The 22,028-nt window shown below is 40.7% G+C and overlaps 1 protein-coding gene across 5 annotated transcripts in view; it reads right to left on the reverse strand.

Annotated features, from left to right (window-relative positions):
* Positions 1–2,948: 2,948 nt before the first annotated feature.
* The window catches only part of ATF7IP (activating transcription factor 7 interacting protein), a 181,281-nt gene continuing 162,201 nt past the window's right edge, over positions 2,949–22,028 (reverse strand). For 3 of the 5 annotated variants that reach the window (XM_067559655.1, XM_067559656.1, XM_067559657.1), the window contains exons 12-15: positions 17,198–17,356; positions 15,791–15,976; positions 9,978–10,093; positions 2,949–8,595 (exon numbers count right to left, since the gene is read on the reverse strand). In XM_067559655.1, the coding sequence (XP_067415756.1) occupies positions 8,179–8,595; positions 9,978–10,093; positions 15,791–15,976; positions 17,198–17,356 (878 nt within the window). In that variant the 3' untranslated portion in view covers positions 2,949–8,178. The remainder of the gene's footprint in view (positions 8,596–9,977; positions 10,094–15,790; positions 15,977–17,197; positions 17,357–22,028) is intronic. The other 2 variants (XM_067559658.1, XM_067559659.1) reach the window with 2 other exon arrangements.

The raw sequence follows: 22,028 nt of genomic DNA on the forward strand, positions 1-22,028 counted from the left end.
AATAGCAAGAGAGCATGGGAAGGCTTAGCAGATTTTATATAGCAAAAGGTAATGCATAGCTATATATTTACATGAACTTGTTTTAAATAACAACATTTTAAAATAAAACAAAACCCTGAATGAGGGAAAAGAGGTGCTTGAAATAATTAACAACTTTAAATTTTCTCCAGTGTTTGTTTATAGACATATGTACTCTCAGCTGGTGCCACTGAATCTGAACATTCCTTGCATCACCAAATGTATATAGAAAATATGTAAATGTTGACCACCTCTAATAAGTCTTAACTGAAGTAGGAACAGTACCGTGCCTGGGTTCCCAGTCCTGTGCCTACTTAATTTCTTATGTGGAGACATTCGCTAAATCAGAGCCTACTGCTGAGCTGGCTGCCCACAGCCATATTAGAGAATGGGGCTGGAGGTTGATGTGACTAACTCCAGCTGCAGTCCAGCCATGGCTTTCAGCACTCAGTTCACTGCCTCTCTCACAGAGAGCAGCTGTGTGTGAAACTGCTCCACTTTTTAAAAGCTTTTTTTTTTTCTGTGAATAAATGTTACACTGCTGGCAAGTGCAGGCCCTGAGAACCACTTTTATGCTATTATGGCTTTTTTACCACCACGTTTAAAGACCCCTGCCTGATAGTCACCAAGTTTCTGAGCCGTCTGGCCTCACCTACTGTTGCCAGAATCCGTGTTCCCTTCAGAGAGTCCCTTTCCCTGCACCACGTCTCCCCTGCGGTGCCACCTCTTAGAGCAGTCTGGCCAATACCAGCCTTCCTGTGTAACGAGGTCGTCTCCCAGCCATCCCGGAATGCTAGCCACACCAAAAGCCAGGTGAGCGGTTAAGGGAGGAGATTTTTAGGTTCCAGGTCCTTTGAAAAAGCAGCTTTTTGGGCCCAAGGGGTGAAGGCTGCACTGAACTACGCCCAGGAGCATCTAGGTCTCTGTCAGCCTCTCAAGCACAGACTTTTCAGACCAGGACAGTAAAATCTAAGCATGGGAGGTGGATTTAGTTAGACCATATTCACTTTCCTTGGCAGGGCTCAGGTCTCATCTCTCTTAAACTAGGGGGGTCGCTTAATTACTGATTAGTACCTTAGGCCATGTCTATACTGCAGCCTGGTTGACACCTAAAACTTAGGTCAACATAGCTACAGGGAATGGGTGTGTGTGTGTGAAAAATCCACACCTCTACACCCTCTAGTTAGGCCAAGCTAGCCATTGGTGTAGATGCAGCAAGATTCACAGAACAAAGGTTCCTGGCTACTGTTGCTAGGGGTGGCCTGTTCCTAAGCCATGGGAAACCCTTTCTCTTACTGTATGAACTCTCCACTTCCCCAAGCAATGTTATGCAGGTTGACAAGAATTCTTTTGTTGACCTAGCTGTGTCAGGTTGTGTTAGTAGCAGTTATAATGCATTCTATAGAGCTGTTTCCTCCCCCCCCCCCCAATTAAGAAATAAAGGTTGAGCCCCTCCCCTGTTCAGTGGGCAGGGTACAGACTGCACATGCTGCAAGAATGAATACCTCATCTCAACCCTGTCATTTCCTGACTTTGAGTGCTTAACTAGTAATGTTCTCTGCCATGGTCTCTGAGATTATACCACCCCTCCAGGCCAGGGTGCTGTGTGGTAAAGTGCATTCTGCAACTAAATTGTGAGCTCAAGTCACCCTTGCCGGCACCTCGTGCTTTCATTTACACCAGCACAAAGTGCATGTAAAATGCTGCTGGATCCGCATGGTTGTTTTGCATTCACTTGGCCCTAGAGTAAATGACGACGCAAGGTGCAGGACAATGGTGAATGAACTGATCCCTTCATGATTTTGCTTAGAGAGTCGAGGGGCTTTGGAGCAGCATGTTACACTTGAACACTGAGTGCTATGTACTCCCCTTCAGTATACAGTATATGCTCTGCACCACCTGTAAACAAGCAGATTCTCATCCTTAATGACTATTTTTAAAGAAGCCTTTTGTGGTTTCAAATACAATTTTATTCAGCCTGTAGTTAATGACTGTCGATACTTAGCAACCACTTTAGTTTTGGCTTGAGCCAGCTTTCATTGTAAGTGCTGTAGAGGTAATAGCAACACTAAGCAGTTAGTGTTGTACATTTTCAAAACACTGTACCCAACATTAATCCTCGCATTGTAGGTGGGAGCCAGGTCCATAATTCCTATTAAACTAGAGATGGGGGAACTGAAAGAAAGTGTAAAATGACCTGCCCAAGGTCCCACAGCTGTTCAGTAGCAGAGCTGGGAAGGCTTATTGCTTTGACCATGCTGCCTCCTTGTAGTAACTGCTTTTTATAATCTTGTGAGTCTAATTCACATGAAGTGTTAGACTTAGTTAGGAGTATCTGAACTTTAACTCTTTGAATAGTTAGGTATGACAATGCTTCTGCAGGAAACTTTTCCCCATCCTTGTACTTAGAACTTCTATCTTCCTAGGCCCTGCTCCTGCAAAGACTTATCACAGTATGAATAGCCCCATTGATTGGAACAAGACTACTTCACTATGTATGAAGTCAAACAGATCAGTAAGTCTTGGCAGGGTCAAGGCTCTAACCCTTTAGGTTGAAGTAAAAAAAGCATGTGTGGCTGTGCATGTGTTAAATGTCAGTGTCCTGGCTCCTATTCCCTCACTCAGATTCTCTTTGCTTTTGTGACATGCTACAGGAGCCTGGAACTGCAAAAAAGAAGATATGCTAGAGCAAATCTGTTGAGAAGGCTGATAAAGTAAAAATGATCTTGTTAATGACCCCAGGAGAATTTGTCTGCTACCCAACAATTTGAAGTGGTAATATAGGGTTTAAAAATCTGAAGTTCTTGCAGTTCACGCCAGAGCGCCCCAGCCAACTGCACCTTCCCAGGGAGAAGAGGCATACGTTGGCACCACAGAATAAACAAGACTCTCCTGGGATGACCAGAACCAACCACAGATGACGCACAGTGTTAAAAACCCAGTAGTTTATTTCAAAGTATAAATTTCAGGCTTTTTGGACAAAACCCCACTACAGTTAACACTTATACACACACTAATCTACAATACATACAAAAAATGGGGAGAGCTTGCAATTGCCCAGTTGAAACTGGACATTAGATAGGTCCTACATTATCTTTATTTACACGTTCAGCTGCAAAAGAAAAATCATGTGGTGAGTTTCCTACAAAGGATATTGTATGTATGTATATTTTAATGGCTGATAAATTACTAAAGCCAAACTAGACTCCCAAATGCCTACCCAATTATCTTATTTACAGATATAACCCATTAAATCCAGACAGGACTTTAAATATAAAAAAAAAAAAGACTGGGCTACACAATCGAATGAGAAACAAAGATCAGTTTTAATAGAGTGATTGGATTTGAAGATGAAAAAGGAAAAACATTAATTTGCATTCTCCATGTATTCCTATATTTCATACTCCCCACCAGGAAGTGGCTGATTGGGACCTTGGTTGCAGGGCTGGTTAGATTAGCAGCCTTGCTTGAACTCCTCAGACTTTTGAACTTACTGCCCACCCTCCCCAAAAGAAAAACCACATTAAAAATATATATATATATATATATTTGATATATCAAGCCTTGATTTTAAACAGTTGGAGATATTTTTTTGTTGACTAAATGAAAACACTAAGGAGCTTATAAGAAGGCGGAATCACAGCTTGGTTTTGCACAGTATTTGCAGTACTTTAGTACTAGGACACTGCTCTTTATGGAACAAGAACAAAACTAGGTAGTTATTGGCCTGCCCTTTCATGTAATATGGTTTCTGGTTTATTAAACACTTAGGCAAACAGTATAAGAGAACTGATCATGTTTGTTACAATATGATACTGTGCTCAGATCCTAGCAACTCAAGAATTATTGGGCCCAATTTTGCTCTCCTTGAAAGTTTTGCCATTGTTTTCAAGGAACACAGGATCAGGCAATTGTGTGTAAGGTGAAGACACCACAGATATTGCCACTTTCCCACCCCGTGCTAAAAATTCAAGTCAGGATGGGCAACTGTCTGAAGTACTAGTGCTAGATAATCTCTAAAACTTACTCAGACATGAATGCTGGTGCAAACAGTTTGGTGTAGCAGGTTTTTAATATCAATTACTACTCAGGGGAAACTGATCAGAGCATTTAAATATTTAACACATGCATGACTACAGGCATAAAGAGAACCAGCTATTATATCCTGCAATTTCCACAGGCTGCTGGTGCAGATACAATGATGCACAGACACATATTGTGCCTGCAGGTTACAAATCAACATCTTTTAGGGCTTAGTTGCCTGAATTCGATCAAGCTTTCTAGACATAAAATGAGAAATAAAGTAGGGGACAGGCAAGTCAGTGAGGCTATGGCAGAGGGAAATTCAATGGAAACTAACAGAATTTTGCCAACATCATCCCACTTGTGTACAGAAAGGAAGCCAATCTCACTCCTCTCCCACTCAGAAATTGAATTCAATTACACTACTCATAAGCTGGAAATCAGTTCCCAAGTACTACATAAAAGAAAAGAACATGTCAGAAATGAAGGTGGGAAAAACAGAGCTAAAGATACAGTACTGTATTTCTTAAAACTTGGAGAACAAGCTCCATCTTTGTATAGTCATATACACAGTCGCAAGAGCAAAAACTGTAAGCAAGGAGCAGCCACATGCGACAGTGCTGAGAACGTAGTGAAAAAATACTCTGACAGTGGAAAACAGAATGGCCCTGCTCCTTAATGTCACTTAGATATTTTAGTACATTTAAAAACAAATGTTGAGGCGTCCAACAATCCTAACTGGGCCAAATACTTCCATAGAGAGCTCCATCCTAAAAATGCACTTCATTTACAGCCTATACTATGCATTCCAGCCATTTTTTTTGTAATACTCTGATAGAAGATATTTTGCAGTGTAATGATTTATTCCAGAATGTCTGTTACAAGCAGAAGTTTACAGAGTTTTTAAAACAAGTTTATTGCTTCTATGGGATAACAAGTCTAAAACAGAAGTAGCCACAACAAGGTAATAATGTAAGGGCCACAGTGTGACCTCCCACTGAGAAGCTCAGCATCACTCCTCTTCGCTAACATAATAGAGATAATGCCCTTTGCAGAGAACAACTCTACTCTGAAAGTGACAGTGTAAAATGGCATAATGAGGTCCCTTATTTATTGTCTCAGTGATTTCTAGATCAGCTAACTGGAAGGCCTCCAAACAGTCAGGAATCTGAAAGTCAAACTATGTTCTTTCTGATTCACACCTTGTCACCACCAACTAAAGATTCTGCAGTTGGAATTTATTTAACATCTCTTTGGGTGAAGCAGAATCTTGCTAATTTACCCACAGTTGTGTTGACTCCACAGAGTAAGTGGTAGCTGAAGCTTTTTAGTCACCAATTTGGCTAAACACATCAGTGACTATCACACAGAGTGGGAGCAGATCTGCTGAGCAGGTCACTTATTATAGTCACTTTTCAGAGGAGAACCACATCTTAATATTTTGAAAATAAAGCCAATTCACCCAGTTCAACTACTTTCCACAGTTCCCTTCACAGCCACTATATCAGCTTGACATTTCAAGGATTATTCTTGGCTGCATTTCCCTCTTCCTTTCTGTTTAAACACACAGTTCAGCAAAAGACAGGTTGCACAAAATGCTCGGACATCTCTGATAACCACCATTTCTATCAGATGGAAGGAATGGAAAGTCAGCCAAGGGGACCTCTCTCCAGCAGGACAGGACCAATAACAGTCATGAACTGAATGAGGGCAAAACACAAATCACAGATGTGATCACATGTAAATGGTATGGGTTGGAGTCACAATAGAGAGGATGTTAAGCAGCATCAATCCTAGGGTGTTGCTTTTTTTCTCTCCCATCCTTTCCCCTTTTAAATTACAAATCTCTTTGAAGTAAAATGTCCTCCATCTTCCTTCGGTACCACAGAGCTTATTAAAAACAGTGCACGGAGGACTAAATATGTCTGAACAGCCTTAAGACAGTCACTGCAAAAAGACAATTGGCTGTATTAAGATCCAACTTTACATAAATAGCCTAAAACATACAATTAAACAGGTCTTACTCCTTGAAGGTAACAGACAGGACAGTAGTTAAAATCCAGAAGATGTCAAAGCATTATTGATTATTGGCACCAGGAAAATGGGGTTAGCGGTTATTCAGCAGAGAGTTAAACACTGTGGAAAAAATGAACAGGTGTGAACCTTCTCTTAGGATACTTTAATTCCTAAACATTTATTTACTGAGATCAGTGATATTCCTGACTGCAACTGCTAACACAAAAGATAAAAGAGAAGTGCTACAGGAGAGAATGCTTCTGGCTCGTCTGAAAGGAATGAAAATCCCAGCACCAGGAAGGAGTGGCGGGCATGTGAGAGCATAAATGTTACACAGAAGAAAAGAGGGGCCCCTACAATGGCTTTACAATACAGTATTATTTTACTGACAAGTTCATTTTAGGAACAAAATAAAGAAACCACACTCCCAAAACACATTTTACCAGCATGTTCTGGCATTTAGACTTTCATTTCCAACTTTGTTGTATAGTTTAAAACCCAGTAGTTTTGAGAGACAACAGAGCAAAAAGCTTTCTACTGTGGCTGGGCATGGCAGTGAAATGGGTAAAGGAATGGCTCCTTTCCCTGCCCAGGAAGTTGTTTGACTCTGCTGGGCAGGAAAGACGACAAACTGGCTCTATTCTTCTGAAAGATGGCAAGGTAGACTCTTACCTGCCATGTGTGTGTGTAGATGTGTCACTGTTCAAATCAGGCCATAACAAAGGCATGGTTGAGAAGCAGCTTTCCTTTTGGATCAATTCATAAGCACCATGAAAGGTTCTATTGAAGTTTGCAATTGCTCCACAACTTTTGGGCCAATGGGTGAAATAAGCTTTCCAAAACCGTGCTCTGGGTTTGGTCATTTATCCAGTGAAGACAGACAAGAGGCAGAGCGAAGAGATGGGGATGGGGAAGCCAACATTATTTTGATACCTTTTTGCACTAATACAGCATCCAAAAGGTGGGATGAAATGAAGGCTTTCACAGTGCCACACACATTTCCTTTGGCCAATCTAGCATGCAGCCTTCCCAAGAGAACAGGGAAGGGTGCTGATGAAGAATACTGTCTGTATAACTATTAACCATTTTGACAGGATAAAACCAGCCACTCAAGAACTGTAATGGTGGGTTGAATGATATCAGAGGTGGGAATGAATCCAGAGATGTCCATGCTACACACTTTCTGCGGTCCATAGGAGTAGAGCAATTGTAATGGGGCCAGCAAGAGAAGCAGCAGCAAGAGCAGGCTGGGGGGGAGGGGAGCGGGGGGAGAGAAACACCACATCTAACCAACACAAAAGAGATCTGGCTACATTTATTTCTGAAATTACTCTTTAAGGCACAAAATAAATTTTAAAAAACGGGCTGGATGTATGAGGAGAGGGGCAGAGAATTATCTGAACTAGAAAGAGAAAACGTGAATGAAGTCTCTACAAACCAGTTTCAGACCTGATTTGATACTGCTCCCAGATTTTAACTGGGAGGTGGGGATTGGAGAGTATTGGGGTTTTTCTTGCACCACCTCCAGATTTATACACACACCTCTCCCGCATTGGCCAAACTCAAGATTTCTTTCCCTCTGGAAAGTGGACTTGTTTTTAAGATGAGACAAACTGCTCAATCTTCCAGTTCAGAAGAAGTCAGACCCAGAATCCTTTCCCCTCACGACCTTCTTACTGAGTTGTAGGGAGCAAGTGAGTCTGTCCCTGTCCTCAAGTTAGCGCCATTATAACTGTTCAACATGTCACAGACATGCTGTGTTTGCTTCAGGCAAACTGTGCAATGTATGATCCTGTTCCCAGTCTGAAGCAGAATCGCAAACATTCAGGATCCTGTTGGATAAAAGGTAGGTATCTCTGAAAGGAGCAGCCATAGGGGAATGGGAAAATTTAGATTTCATATTCCCAACGCTTGAGGTGTCCAGAAAAATAAGTTCTCTTGCTGCAGGCTGAGAATTAATTTTGCTTTTGGTTCTCAACAGATGTAGTGTACCACACAGGGCTGTTCAAAATAATTCTACAAAGAGTGAATTAAACAGTGAATTTCGTGCATGGGATCAGAATCCCAAACTGGAGTCACTCTTGATAGTGGGAGAAATTTATAGGTTCCAAAGGTCTCTGTTTAACTGCTCTGGGAAGAGATCACATCTGTGGACTGGGGGTCACAGAAAGGTCCAAAACGTCCATAAATATCCTTTGCCCGAACTGCAAAGTAGTATTTGCTGCCAGATACAAACTGCGTGAGAGTGCATGCCATAGGCAGGGGGAGGGCCTTTACCTCCCCAATCTTCTTCCACTGGGAAGGCATGGTGGCACTCGGGTCCTCATGGTAGGCATACAGATGGTAACTGTCCACGCTGGCACAGCTCCGGTCCACTTCCATGACGCTCCATGACAGCACAATACCATTCTGGCTCTGTACTCGTGCCAGCTTCAACTGTGGCTTCTGAGGCAGGGAGGTGCTGGCAGCTTCAGGGGGCAGGCGTGGTGGTTGTGGGGCCTCTGGCAGTGGTGCTGGGTGCACAGGACGTGGTGGCTCCTAAGGGACATAAAAGGGATAAAAGAAAAGGTCACAGTCTATAATGAGGGCAGGAGGTTAGGGTACACACATCACTACTCCCAACAGAGATGCATTCTGAAGGCCTGACCCAATACCCCCATTGAAGTCAATGGAAGGGGACCCACTGACTTCAACAGGCATTGAATCGGTCTTTAATTATCAAACCAGAAGAGCCTGAAGTTTCAATGCAGGTAAGGCTTGTTTTTATGCAATTTAAACTTGCAACTCAGTTTTTGTTTGATTTCTTTTAATAAATTGTGTGATGGCATGTCTGAAGTTGAATGATGTCTGGAGTTTGTGCCTGGCAATCAGACGTGTTTGTGGAAGGATATCACTAAAAGCTGCTATTCCCAAAATTCCATTGACAGAGATGATGCTGATGTCTAACAAGAAGGTAAATGAGATGTGGTTGGTTCTGGCTCTACTAAACAACAAAATGGCAAAAAATAAACCCAGTGGGCCAGGCTCTCTGCTGGTGTAAACTGACGCAGTTCCATTGATTTTAATGGAGCTGCCCCAATTTATCCCAAGCAGTGAATCTGACCAAGTATCAGCTATAATGGGAAAGACAATTAATTCAGAAGGGATTAAATTTAATACTATAAAGAATGGAAAACCAAAACCTGGCACTGACTGTGTTATTTTCAGCATAACCCTGAGTGTGGAGTGGATCACACTGTGTCCATATACAACCACCATCAACAGCGTAACCCTGAGCTAAGGACAGTTCTCACTTAGCACCCTGCACTCAGACACAAAACACCACCAATAATTATGATGAGAAACTGCAGGAGCCAGAGCCCTCTCATCCCTACATGTGATTATCTTTGGCACAAGAAATGACTTATGGGCAGAACAGTGAAAAGAATGTTAATTTCTCAAAATAGTCCATAATTTTCATTGTATAGCTCTTCCTGTTTGCAGCTAAACTTTCAGACTGTATTTCTTAATCCCTTGAAGAGTTGAGCTCCTTGACCTAGCACGTTTCCTCAGCATAGCCTGACCTCAGGAGGGCCCCTGCACACAGCTAGTATTGAAGAGCAGCCATTGTAATTCTGTGCTATGTAGGCCACTGGTGGTTTGTGGCACACTTTCTGATGGTGAGCTGGCAGGTCACATGGGTCTAACTCTTCTTGTTTCATGCTGCTAAATCATAGTAAATACTGTCCTAGGATTTCTTTTCCATGTAAGCAATTTTTGTTGTCATGGCAACTTTGTGAATGAGATGGGAGGAGTCCACAAGGCCTCTACTAATGTGATCCATGCTTTAAAATAGTTTCAAAACCTTTTATGTTGAGACAAATCTGTGAATAGTGACACAAGTGTGGTGGCAATTTTAATGAACGGATAACTGTACTTACAGCATGCACTTGTGGTGGTGGCCTGTGATGCACTGTGAGTTGAGGGCCTCCGGATCCAAGGGTTAGCCCGTTGTTCACAACATATGCAGTTGTTTGAGGCATTCGCACTGTCACACCTACAAAGATACCAGAGGGACGTAAGAGGTACAATCAGGACCCTGAGTAGTCAATACCTTGGGACAGCCAATCAGAATGTCAGAAGATTGATGCTTTATGAAAGCTAAGTAAATATTTAAAATGAAATTGCTCCTAAGACAGCTGGATAAGGCTTGACACGGTAGACCCCAAAAGGGGAAGCAGACACAAACAGAACTGCTTCTCTCCCCCAGCAATCATGGAGAGAGAGACAGTAAGGCAGGTGTGCATGTCAAGAAGGGGTAGAAGAGAAATGCTTAAATGTCCACCCCAGGAGCCAAGAATCCTTAGTAGCACCACAAGAAGTGATACAAAAGATCATGAGAGAAAAAGCAGATTAATTTGGGGCCAATGGGGAAAAAAAGCTGAAACCCACTGCAGCAAAGTAACATCCAATGTACCAGTGCCAAAAAACTGGATTGTGGATTCAACCCATCTGAGAAGTGTTCACCCACAGAAGGTCATGCATGGTTTTTATGAACACTTACACACAAACTGGCATTAAATTAGACATTAAATTAAATTAAATTAAATTAGACATTATAGAGAATTAGACATAGAGAATGGATGGACTAAGCCTAGGATTTCCGATAATTACTAATAAACTTTTACTTACATTATAGTAACTGTGGTTCCTCTCATAGAGGGAGCTGTCACTCTCAATGGTGAGTCTAAGGTTAGGTATTTTATAGCACAACACAATATATCTGAATATCCAATCAGACATGTTGATATAGTTTGACCTTTCACCGTATCCCCATAAACTATAAATAATCTGAGTGAATACTCTAAATCAGGGGGGTCAAACATCCGGCCCAGGGGCTGGATATGGCCTGCCAACCTTTTTGGTCTGGCCCCTGACGGCAGCATGTGCTACCACTAGATCTTGTGACGTTGTACTCTCTGGTGGCGGCATGTGCTGCCGCGAGATCTGTGTACTTTGGCAGCAGCGCGTGGAGCGCTGTGTGCATGAGACAGCGGTCAGTAAGCGGTTGCTAGATATATAAACCTATTTAACATTTTACTCACTGTTCTATAAATCTGTTTGATGCCTTCACAAGATTAAAAACAAACAATCCCAATAGGGAAGGTAAAGTTGATAAAGGTGGGGGAGAGAAAAAGAAAGAACTTTGAAATTTGAAAAAAAGGAACAAATAACTTGCTTTAATTTGTCATTTATATTCCTATAAGTCCTGAAAAATAGGACCTGCTTCCTGATTTCCCTAGTAAAATGAGTGACCTCACACATACTGTAAACAAATGTTCTATTTAATGGTTCTTCAAATTCCTATTCTAATTTCTTTTCTTGTGTTATTGCTCATTCTTGGCAGAAATGCCAAGAAGCAAATTAGCTTTGATTATATATGATGAAATTTGTCAAACTTTATTATAATACAGTACAATACAATACAATAATTTTAATTTAAAAAAATTAGATTTATGGTATGTATGGCCCACTTGAAGTACATTTAATTCAAATCTGGCCCGCCATAGGAAATGAGTTTGAGACCCCTGCCCTAATGGCTTAGTTCCATTCAGGAAGAAAGAAGGTGTCCTAGGGTGTAAAGTTTAGCTTCTCCTTGATTGGAATGTGACTTTGGAAATAAAATAGGTAGTTATTGGTTGAGATGGAAGTCAGACAATATCTTCAGCAACAACTTTGAGTGAGGTCTCAAGGTTACTCTATCCTTAAGAAAAACAGTAGATGCAGGTCCTGCCATGAGTTTGTATTTCTCCTATACTTCTGGCAGATGTTATTTCTACTAAAAAGGCTTTTTAATGGGAATAGGGAATATGTAGCTCAAAAGTGGATCCATTAAATCCATGAGTACAATGCTGAGTTAATAAGTAGGGGGAGATTCTCTGACTGGGGATATACTTTTATAAGACCTATGATGCTGGCAAATCAAGTGTCAGCTCATGCCAAGGTTCCCATGCCTCAACTGAATACTGACAAATACAGTTGGAATCAGTCTGGCTCACCTAAGTTTTAACATTCTTAAAATAGGCATTAGAGTTCTAAGAATGTGTGTAGACTTTATTGAATGCTGTGAGTTGGTGCATGCACTAATCTCACAACTTCTGCATCCCATATTGTAAGGTAATATTTAAGCATTTTCATTGTAAGACTTTGTAACTGTGTAAATCACCAGACAGGAGAGAGACATTAACCAGTGTGAAATGCTGGTCTCCAACAGAAGGTGTTATGTTCTGCCAAACAAGGAAGGTCCACTGACACCAGACTGACTAGAGTGGAACATTAAAGACGACAAAAGGATTAGTTGTTTACTTCACCCTGCCCCATGAAAATGGGTCATGCAAATGAATTCCTTCCATCAGCTGGGTTTGCAGCTCAGAGCAGAAAGCGGGAAGGGAATAAAAAACTCCTGACAAGGAGGAACTGTATCTCATTGCTGATTGCATTTTGGGGGCAAGGTTTCTAGGCATAAGCAAAGGATCCCTCAGCTGCTTAGCCTGAGTTAGCTCCAAAGAACATACAGAGCTTGCTTATTATAGAAGCTTCTATTATCTTTTGAAACTTAAGATTGTAATTCATTTGTGTATGTATGATTAGATTAACTGCTTTAACGTTGTAAATGACTCATTTCCTTTTCCTAATAATAAATCTGTATATAGTTTATTATAGGATTCGATACAAGTGTCTTTGGTGTGAGATTTAAGGTGCAATTGACCTGGGGTAAGTGACTGTTCCTTTGAGTCTGGAAATTACCTGAATATTGCTGTGATTCGTGGTGTAAGAGACCATCTACCACAAAGGTAGGTTTGCTTAGGTGACAATATAGATTGGGAGCACCCCAGGAGACTGTCTATGATTCCATGGTTAGTGCCTGAGTTTACACCTGATAATTGGTTGGTGAAATCTAAGTATAGAATGCACAGCCACTGTAGGCAGTGTAGATAAAGTGTAGATAAAGTCTGGTGAATGGTGTCACATAAGTACATGAGACAATGTGGCCTAGTAGGGAAAGGCATACTTTGACTATAGTTTTTGGTTTGGAAGTAACCTGTGTTATCAGATTGTTCATTGATTGAAATCTTTCTGTGAGAAAGAAAGCTCTTGCTGAAATGGAGACCAATGTCGCTCCAATAAGGTTTATCGTCCATGGGGGGTCAAAATGGACTCTTCTTTGTTCACACAGACACGCAGTGCTACTAGAAAATGAAGCAGGAACAAAGTTGCCAACCTGACTTAGTAGTTGGAACTACCTGTTAGGAACCATTCATCCAAGTATGGGAAGACTGAGTGGCCATGATATATTGTTTGGGCTGCCAACATAGAGAAAACGTTCATGAATACTCTGTGACTTGTTGCTAATCCAAAGTGAAGAACTCCGAACTGGTAATGTTCCTGATCTACCAGGAATGGAAGAAATTTTCTATGGGGTGGATGAATAGCTGCATGAAAATACATGTTGAGAACCATGTATCACATTCCCTCCTGTTGGGAGGGGATTATTGATGCTAGGGTAACCATCCTGAATTTTGACTGTCAAATCAAGATGCCCAGTTGTTGAAGGTCCTGAATGGGTCTCCACCCACTGTCACATTTTGGGACTAAGACATATGGGAATAGAACCCTCTCCCTTGATACTGAGATGGCACCCGTTCTGTTGCCTTTTATTAGAGAATCTGCCTCCTGGCAAAGAATCTCTTTGTGATAGTGGTCCACAGAGAGGGGCTGGGAAGGAGGTTTGTGGGGGGAAGAGAGAGAAATTTGATGGAGTAAGCATGGTGGATGGTTTCTAGAACCCACTTGCCTGTTGTGATAGAGTCCCAATTGTGGTCAAAATGTGTGAGAAAAGCCGTAGGTGTCTAGTTGCTGTGTAGACATACACTTAGGCAAAACAAATGATGTTTCTTTTAATCTATGACAAAATGAAAACCTATAAAAAAATCTCTAACACGAATGAGTAAGTACCTATCTATTTACAACTACTTACAAAAGAATGGGTAGACTACACAATGAGCAAAGTCTTGGATGCTGCAATTCTGACTTGTAGCTATGGGTAGTGAGAAAGAACTGAGGGTGGCTAGGGTCTTCATGCCTTGGCTGGAAGCATGAAGACACTCGAGGTGCAAGCGTGGTCCCCAATGGACATTAATGGCCAAAAGAATCCAAACTTGAGTGCATTGCATACTTGAGTACATGTGCACCAACTGTGGAAAATATATAGAGAAGCATTTGAAGAACACTATTTCCTGCAGGTGCTGGCTTTCTGTGGAGAGCCCCCAGGTACTGACCAGATCTAAGACTGCTAAACTAGTGCAATCTGATATGCTTGCAGTCTGACACAGTATAGCCACAAGTCATTTATTACATACACACACACACACCCACACACAGCCAAGAAGTATAATTTCAAACTAGGGCAGTGTATCAATTAAATTAGCACAAAGGCATGGTGTGCACAGTCACATACTATTCAAGCACATAGAATTCTGAGGCAGGTGTATATAGCAGTGGCTATGGAAGCCTTGCAGAGCAGTCTTGCAGAGGTATGAGTCTATTCTCTTTCTCAGGACAACTAGTGAAAGTGGTAATTTATGCTTGTCAGTGTAGAATAGTGTTTCTCAACTGGGGTTCCTCAGGAACACCGTTAGGGTTCCACGAGAAAGTGACATTGTGCCGCTGAGAGCAGTTGTTCTCTGCGCCGCCGAAAAAGGGAAGATGTCCCGGATTTTTTGGCAGAGGGTATCAAGTATGAATGTAATTTCCCTGCGGAGCCTAAAGGGTTCCGCGGGGAAATTTAATTGAGAAACGCTGACCTAGTTGTTTGTATATAATTTGCTTATTTCGACATTTTTTTGGCCCCATATGTAAAAATACTGTTAAGAGTTTGGGGGGTTCCGCAATTATTTATCGAGTTCACAAGGGTTCCGTGGCCAAATTTAATTGAGAAACACTGGTGTAGAATCATCCATAGTAGAAGAAGGGAGGGAGATAAGAAAAAAGGAACTATAAATAGCAATTAAAAATCCAGCACTGAATATAGAAACATGAATTGTTGCAAAAGTTTAAGCTCTTTATGGCTGACATGCATCATTCATGACAAGAAAAGTTTTCTGCTAGGAGAAATATGAATCAAGTTCTCACAGTACTGAGTTGAACTTGCTGACATCTACAGCCAGAGTCATAGCTTATGCTGTGATTGGTGGGATATAAAATCAAAGATAAATCCCACTGGAACCAGGTCCAAAAACGTAGCATAGGACACTACAGATTGTTACGGAATTACACTGAAGTTGAGCATTCTGATGGTAAGCCATGCCTGATTTACTACATGGGTTTAAGAATTCTACTGCATAAGAATAAAAAAGACTCTCCCCACTTTCCTGGCAGGGCACTTTTACAAGACTGTGGTGCATGTTTAATGTTGAGTTACCTTATAAGCTCATCCATGGTTTGGACAAATCACTCAGAAGTGCCTGGCTGCTAGTGTCACTGCCTGAGGAGATGCCAATCCAACCTTTCTTCATCCACATGCCTGAATGAATGTTTTCAAAGATCCATGATCTTACTGACTTGAGATGTTATCATGTCTTTGAAGCTAAGAAGTCATTCCACAACTCTGCATGGTATTGAGAGGCATCCAATGGGTGTCCTGATATTATCAATCAATATCTTCTAGGATATACATGAAAAAAGGACTTCTTACCTCCACTTTGTGGGCTGACCTGCCTTAAACCAGGGCTCTGCATGACAGCACCTCTCACTGGATTCTGAGCTGGTGGTGCAGGAAGGGTAGTATAGACCACTTGGTGGTTAGCAGGGGCTCTCGGTACAGGGAGCCTTGCAGCACCCTGAGTCAGTGGACGGTGCGTTACATTCACCGTTGTCTGAGCTGGCGGGGGGAGGGGGAGGGGAATAAAAAATTGGAGTCACAAGAATTAAAACTGAAATTCCCATTCCAGAATGCAGACATCTTTGACAACTGATCCATGTGAGCCATGAAAAATAAAAGCCGTCCCTATCAAACTCTGAAGCAGATGCATCTATTTTTAAGGGATTAAGGAAGATATTGAGGAATGTGGTCTGAACAACACTGAAGTATTTGTGTTAAATTTCATATAATGTGGAAATGCCAACATATATACAAATTCTAGATAAAGAGAGCAAACAAATACATAATACCCAAGAAACACAGTCTGAGGTTAAATAGTACATTCTTATTTAACAGGGTTCAAATACCCAAAAATACACTCACACATTTTACTATTACAAAATCTCCTTTGCAAAAAATAAATAGTATCCTAATTGTAAGGAATATAGAAAAGCCTGGTGGTAGATGTGGGTCAGCATTATTAGTAAACAATGGGCAAAAGAGCAGATCTCAGTGAGCTCTCAGTGACTGGAAGTCAGGTCTAACTAGTCTTCAACAATCACCTATGGGAGGGGGGAGAGACAGACCCGTTTTCCTTTATACCTGTTTAATTTTTGAAGTCATGCTTCTAACAAGAGAAAGTTCATTTTGGGATGGAGAGTCTACCACAGCAACTTAGCTACCATTGCTGCCCAAGAATCAGTGAGGTGCCAGTGGTGAGTGGTTGTGCTAGTGCCATCTCTTCAGGAATTCAAAACCCACAGCTGATGCAGATTCCCGGTGCTTGAACAACCCCGTCCCCATGGCAGCTGGCACCTCAGTGGCCCTTCCAGCCAACAACGTTGCTAATAATTTCTAGAAGTGTCCTATCCAGTGGACCATGTTTCTTCACTGGAGTGAGAGGAGCAATCTTGTCCTGGCTGAGGGACAGACTAGATCATCCAATAGGACTTCATCTATTCCATGATTCTCAGAAAGATGCAGCATTCATAGGACAATAGCTTATTCTAGCCCCTTCCAGACTGACTCATTCACCTTCCTCTGCTTAAAACATTTTAATTTCTACAGCTTTGGAAGAACCCAATGAGGTTAGGAAGGTCTGGCTGGAACTAAAAAGATGAAAATCCTGCTGAAAAACAGGGTCAGTATATTCATCTGAGAGTGCTAACACAAAGGGACCAAACAATAATGGGTTTTAGAAGCTACTCGCCATATTCACAGAATTATACAAAATGAAGTTACCTGTAGGTAGCACATGTATGGTGGTCTGAGAAGGCCCACTTGTTGGCACACCTGTCTGCTGCAGAGGAGTTGACTGTAAAGGCTGCAGTGGGCGAGCCACAGGCTGGGTGGAAAGACTCATTCCAGACACACTCGACTGATTCTGCTTCTTAGCATCTGCTTCAAACAGAATGAAATTGTAGACCATAACAAATAGGGATTGAAAAGGCCTATTGGGTCATCCAGTCCCTTACTCTGCCACTGTCAAACCACTGATGTCCTACAGCATGCTTGCTAGAGTGGTGGTTCTTCCATCTTTTCAGTCTACAAACCAACATCTTCCATCAGCCCAATCTCTCTCTGGTTTTTTACCATGTTTCATTCTGCTACTCTCAGGAAAGGCTTTGTAGACCACTGATTCAGAGACCAAAGTTCATGAAACACTGTGCTAATTCTGTATCTCATCTAGTTTTAAATGCCTTAAGCAATAGGCCTTCAACTGCTTCCTTTGAATACTATTCCATGGACTAACAATGTTAGGCCTTATTTTTTCTGTTCAGCATAGGCACTGCTTTCCTTAATTTCATCCCATTATTCATAGATATAATGCTGAGCACCTCCCTAAGTAATTCTTATCCTACTTTGATGTTTGCATCTTTCTAATCCTTGGAGACATGTATGTTCTCTCTCCAACTTACTCAGCATTTAGGATATATCTACACTACAGTGGCACAGCTATGGCAGTGCAGCTGTGCCTCTGTAGCATCATAGCACAGATGCTTCCTACATCAATGGAAAGCGTTTTTCTGTTGATGTAGTTAATCCACATCTCCAAGAGGTGGTAGCTACACTGATGGAAGAATTCTTCTGTTGACCTACCTGAATCTATACTGGGGTTTAGATTGACCTACAGAGCTCGAGGTACGAAATTAACAGCTCTGAGCGACATAGCTAGGTCAATTTATTTCTTAAGTGTAGACCAGGCCTTGGTTTTGTTTTCTGATTGTCAGTGAACCCCTCCAGCCCACAATTAATTGCTGTTGCTCTTCTCTGAATTCCATCCAATTTGCTTATAAGAATGATCTTTTTGCACTGAGATATTGCCTACTCTGCTCTACTGCAGTGATGGGGATCTGTGTATGCAATGGCTTTTCTCTTCAGCCAGCTTGTGATAACTTGAAATAATTTTTCAAGTAAGACTGAGAAATACTCTTAAGTGCTCTGTTAAAAGTATGATAAATCACATCTCTGCTGCATTCCTTTGTCCATAAGCAGCTTAACAAGGAAATGGCAAGACATCTCTGCCTAGATGCTTCAGATGCTGTAAGGAGAAAAACACCAAGAAAACAAAAAAAACAGAGTCTGTAGAGATAAAAAGCCACACAAACAAGCACACTGAGGAAAGCCTTGATGGGCCTCACTCAAAAGACCTGGGATGACGTAAATACACTCCTAGCAGCCATTGATTTAGTTCAACAGCACACAGAGAATCCATCTGAAGATACTAAGCAGCAAACAACAAAAATAAGTACTAGGCTCTTGATAAAGTGCCAGTATGCAGTGGTGATATGAAAGCAGAATATACTTTTGAAAACCAGAGTGGGCTTCACTAACGCTATTAAAAGTGGAACACTTCAAGTTTGATGAAGACAACACAAAAGCTCCTTGCTGGAAAAATGTTTCCACTATTCACTCAGGGCCACTTTTATGTCCTTATCAAATGGTTTCAATGAAACTAGGCAGCTAGTCCGACTGTAGGAAAACCCAAAAAACCTTTTGCCAAGATGCGTAGATGTTCAAGATCTTTTGTCTCAAAATTATCGTATGACTGTGGTTCATTCACTGTGACTAATCTTTACCTTTTAAAAAACTCAAGTTTATAAAGTTTAAACTTTTAACAGCATTGGGTTATGATCTATAAATCCAATTGACCTGTGGCATGTGAATCCTGCTATGATTACTCCAATATCAAACTGTTTGGAGTGGCTCATGAATGTGGGTGCCAACCTCAGGGAAGACTGTTACAAACCAGGTCACAAACCAGTTGTGTGTTCTATAATTAAATTTCACAACCAAGTATCAAGTGTGAGCTCCTGAAGCACTGTAACAACCTTAACATGGAGTCACAGACAGTCCTCTTGGGTACTCCTATCTATGTGGCCACCCAAGAAGGCTTGCTTTTTGACAGATGGTCCCTTACACCAAAAATCATAATCATATTCAGGCTACTCCCAGTTCCAAAGGACCAGTTACTTACCCCAGGTCAATTGCACCTCAGATCACACACACAAAGACAACACTTGTAGCCAATCCTGTAATAAACTAACTAAAGATTTATTAACTAAGAAAAGGAAATGAGAGTTATTTACAAGGTTAAAGCAGGTAAACATGCAAACAAATGAGTTACTATATTAGGTTCCGAGAAGTAATAGAAACTTCTATAAGGTGCAAGCTCTTTATTTCCTTTATGGCTAACCCTAGCTAAGGAATCTGAGGATCCATTTCTTATGCTTAGAAATACTGTCCTCTCTAAATTCCTAGCAACATAGTGATGATAATTTTTTCTGGACAGGGATTTTATTCCCTTCCTCCAGAGTTCAAGCTGTGATGGGACAAGTGTTTGTGCACATCCCCTGCTCATGAATGTGGGGAAAACAATCAACGAAGTATTTTGTCCACTGATGTTCCATAATGGCTTGTCTGGTGTCTATAGGCCTTCTTTTGTTGGGCAAGAGATGACACATCTTACGGTAAATTATTATTTCACTTTGTAAAGTGTCTCTCCTGACTCTAGGGATTTCCAGTTTCATAGTAAATGCTTTTATAGTTACAGAGCAAACACTTAAATATTACCTTATAACATGGGACACAGATATTATAAGTGAGATTAATGCATGTAGAAACTCACAAGTATTTCCTAAAGTCCAAACTCTAAATATAATACTTATTTTAACAGTACAAACACACAGGTGAACCAGACTGATTTCTAGCTATGCATCTGTCAGTGTTCGGTGAGGCTTACAAGCCTTAGCATGAGCTAGCACCTGGTCTGCCAGCATCACACTCTTAAAAAAAAAATTACACTCTGGTCTTGACCTTGTAATACCATTAACAAAATGGTTTTAAGTGATCTGAGGCACTGTATAAGTGAAATACCATTTCAAGACCATAAGAACAAAATGCAATTAAGAAAAGGATTTGTTTTCCTACAATCAGACTAGCTGCTGTGTTTCATTGAAGCCACTTGATAAAGTCATAAAAAGTTACATAGAGTGAATAGTAGTAGTATTTTCAGAATAGGAGAGGTTTCATCCTGTCTTTATTAACTAGAACAATCTTGTGAATAATTCCTACCTTTATTATTTTACACAAGCAAGTAAAATTTCCCCTAATTCAAAAAATCACTTGCCTTTCTCCAGAGAGTGCCAACTGTGATGTATATACCTGTTCACTATGAAAATGATACACACCTACTAACTGCTTTTATATGCAGGGTAGTGAACAGCCATTCAGTGGTAATTAATTTGAATGACATGAATGCATTCAAACCAGTAACCTAGAGATGAAAGGCCTCAGATCCCATTATTAAGAATCAAAATCATTTTAAGATAGTCTTATCTAGCAAGGACAATTCATGGAGGGTATGAAATTACTATGACCCAGTGCTCCAGAGGATTTCCAGGATTTTTTTAAAATTATTTATTTAAAAAAAACAAAAAAACACCCAAAACAATTCTTATAGAATTTTTCAGTCTCACTTCATTATAATTTCAAAGAAGATTTCCTGGGGTTACTGTATAGATTCATCTAACCAAAATTACACTGATTTATAAAAATTGTATCTGCAATACAAAAAATCACTTTCAATATCCAGGCAGAGCTGGGTGCACTAGAATTAAATGGACATGTTTATGAACAAAAATACTTACTATGGACTGGACTTAAAATATTAAATTTAAAATAAATAAAAATAAATTAAACCAGAAATTGGTGGATTTTGTGGCTGCAATCCTTTGAATTAAATAGCTTAAAACCTTTTTGTTTAAGAAAAGGATCAAATTCAAAAACTGTTACAGTGCTTTTCTGATCCCAGCATGTGTCAAATTCACTGAAGTAGAAAAATGTTTAGCCTTGGCATGACAGAACATAACCGAAGCAGAGTGAGCTGTATCCTAAACATCCTCGTGTATCACTGACAAAAATCAAGATCTCAGTTCAAATTCCAGAATGTGCACTGCTGGAAATTATGTATGAAGTAGAAAAAACAGCACTTGACTTTCAGATACCAGTCTTAGCTAAGCAGCACCAGCAGTTAATTTGTTTTTCACGTAATTTTGTTTTACATAATTACATATGGAAGAGGCTAACAGGGAATAAATATGAAAATGCAGAGATGCCAGTTTTAAAAGGCCATTCTTCTGAAAACAGTCACCTTTGTAAATGGTTGGAGTTCCCCATAATTCCTTACTGTTGCCAGTTTCACTGCATTCTTTATTTGCAGTAATGTTCTGACAGAGAACACCTAACTCAGAACAAAAATGACTGGGAATTCAATTTCCATTTAAAATACATGAATAACTTACAGTCTACATACAGGACATTTTACGTGGGAACACATATTTTAATTACAGTTCTTGGAGCAGAGAGAGAGGCCCCATGAGGAAAATGAAGGAGTATGGGGGAAAAGGGGAAGAGGTGTAGAAAAACATATTTGAAATCCATCTCAACATGCTAAACTTTAGTTTCAACTCAAAACTTGGAAGTGACTGACTAGCAGGCCTGTGCACTAAAACTGAATGCTATGCAACATTCTGATCTTTGTTTTTCAGCTGTATCAGCAGTTTTTAAAATC

This window comes from Emydura macquarii, unplaced genomic scaffold (assembly GCF_026122565.2).
Source record: "Emydura macquarii macquarii isolate MOO-44397 ecotype Brisbane River unplaced genomic scaffold, CSIRO-AGI_Emac_v2 contig_2205, whole genome shotgun sequence".
NCBI classification, from domain to species: domain Eukaryota; kingdom Metazoa; phylum Chordata; order Testudines; family Chelidae; genus Emydura; species Emydura macquarii.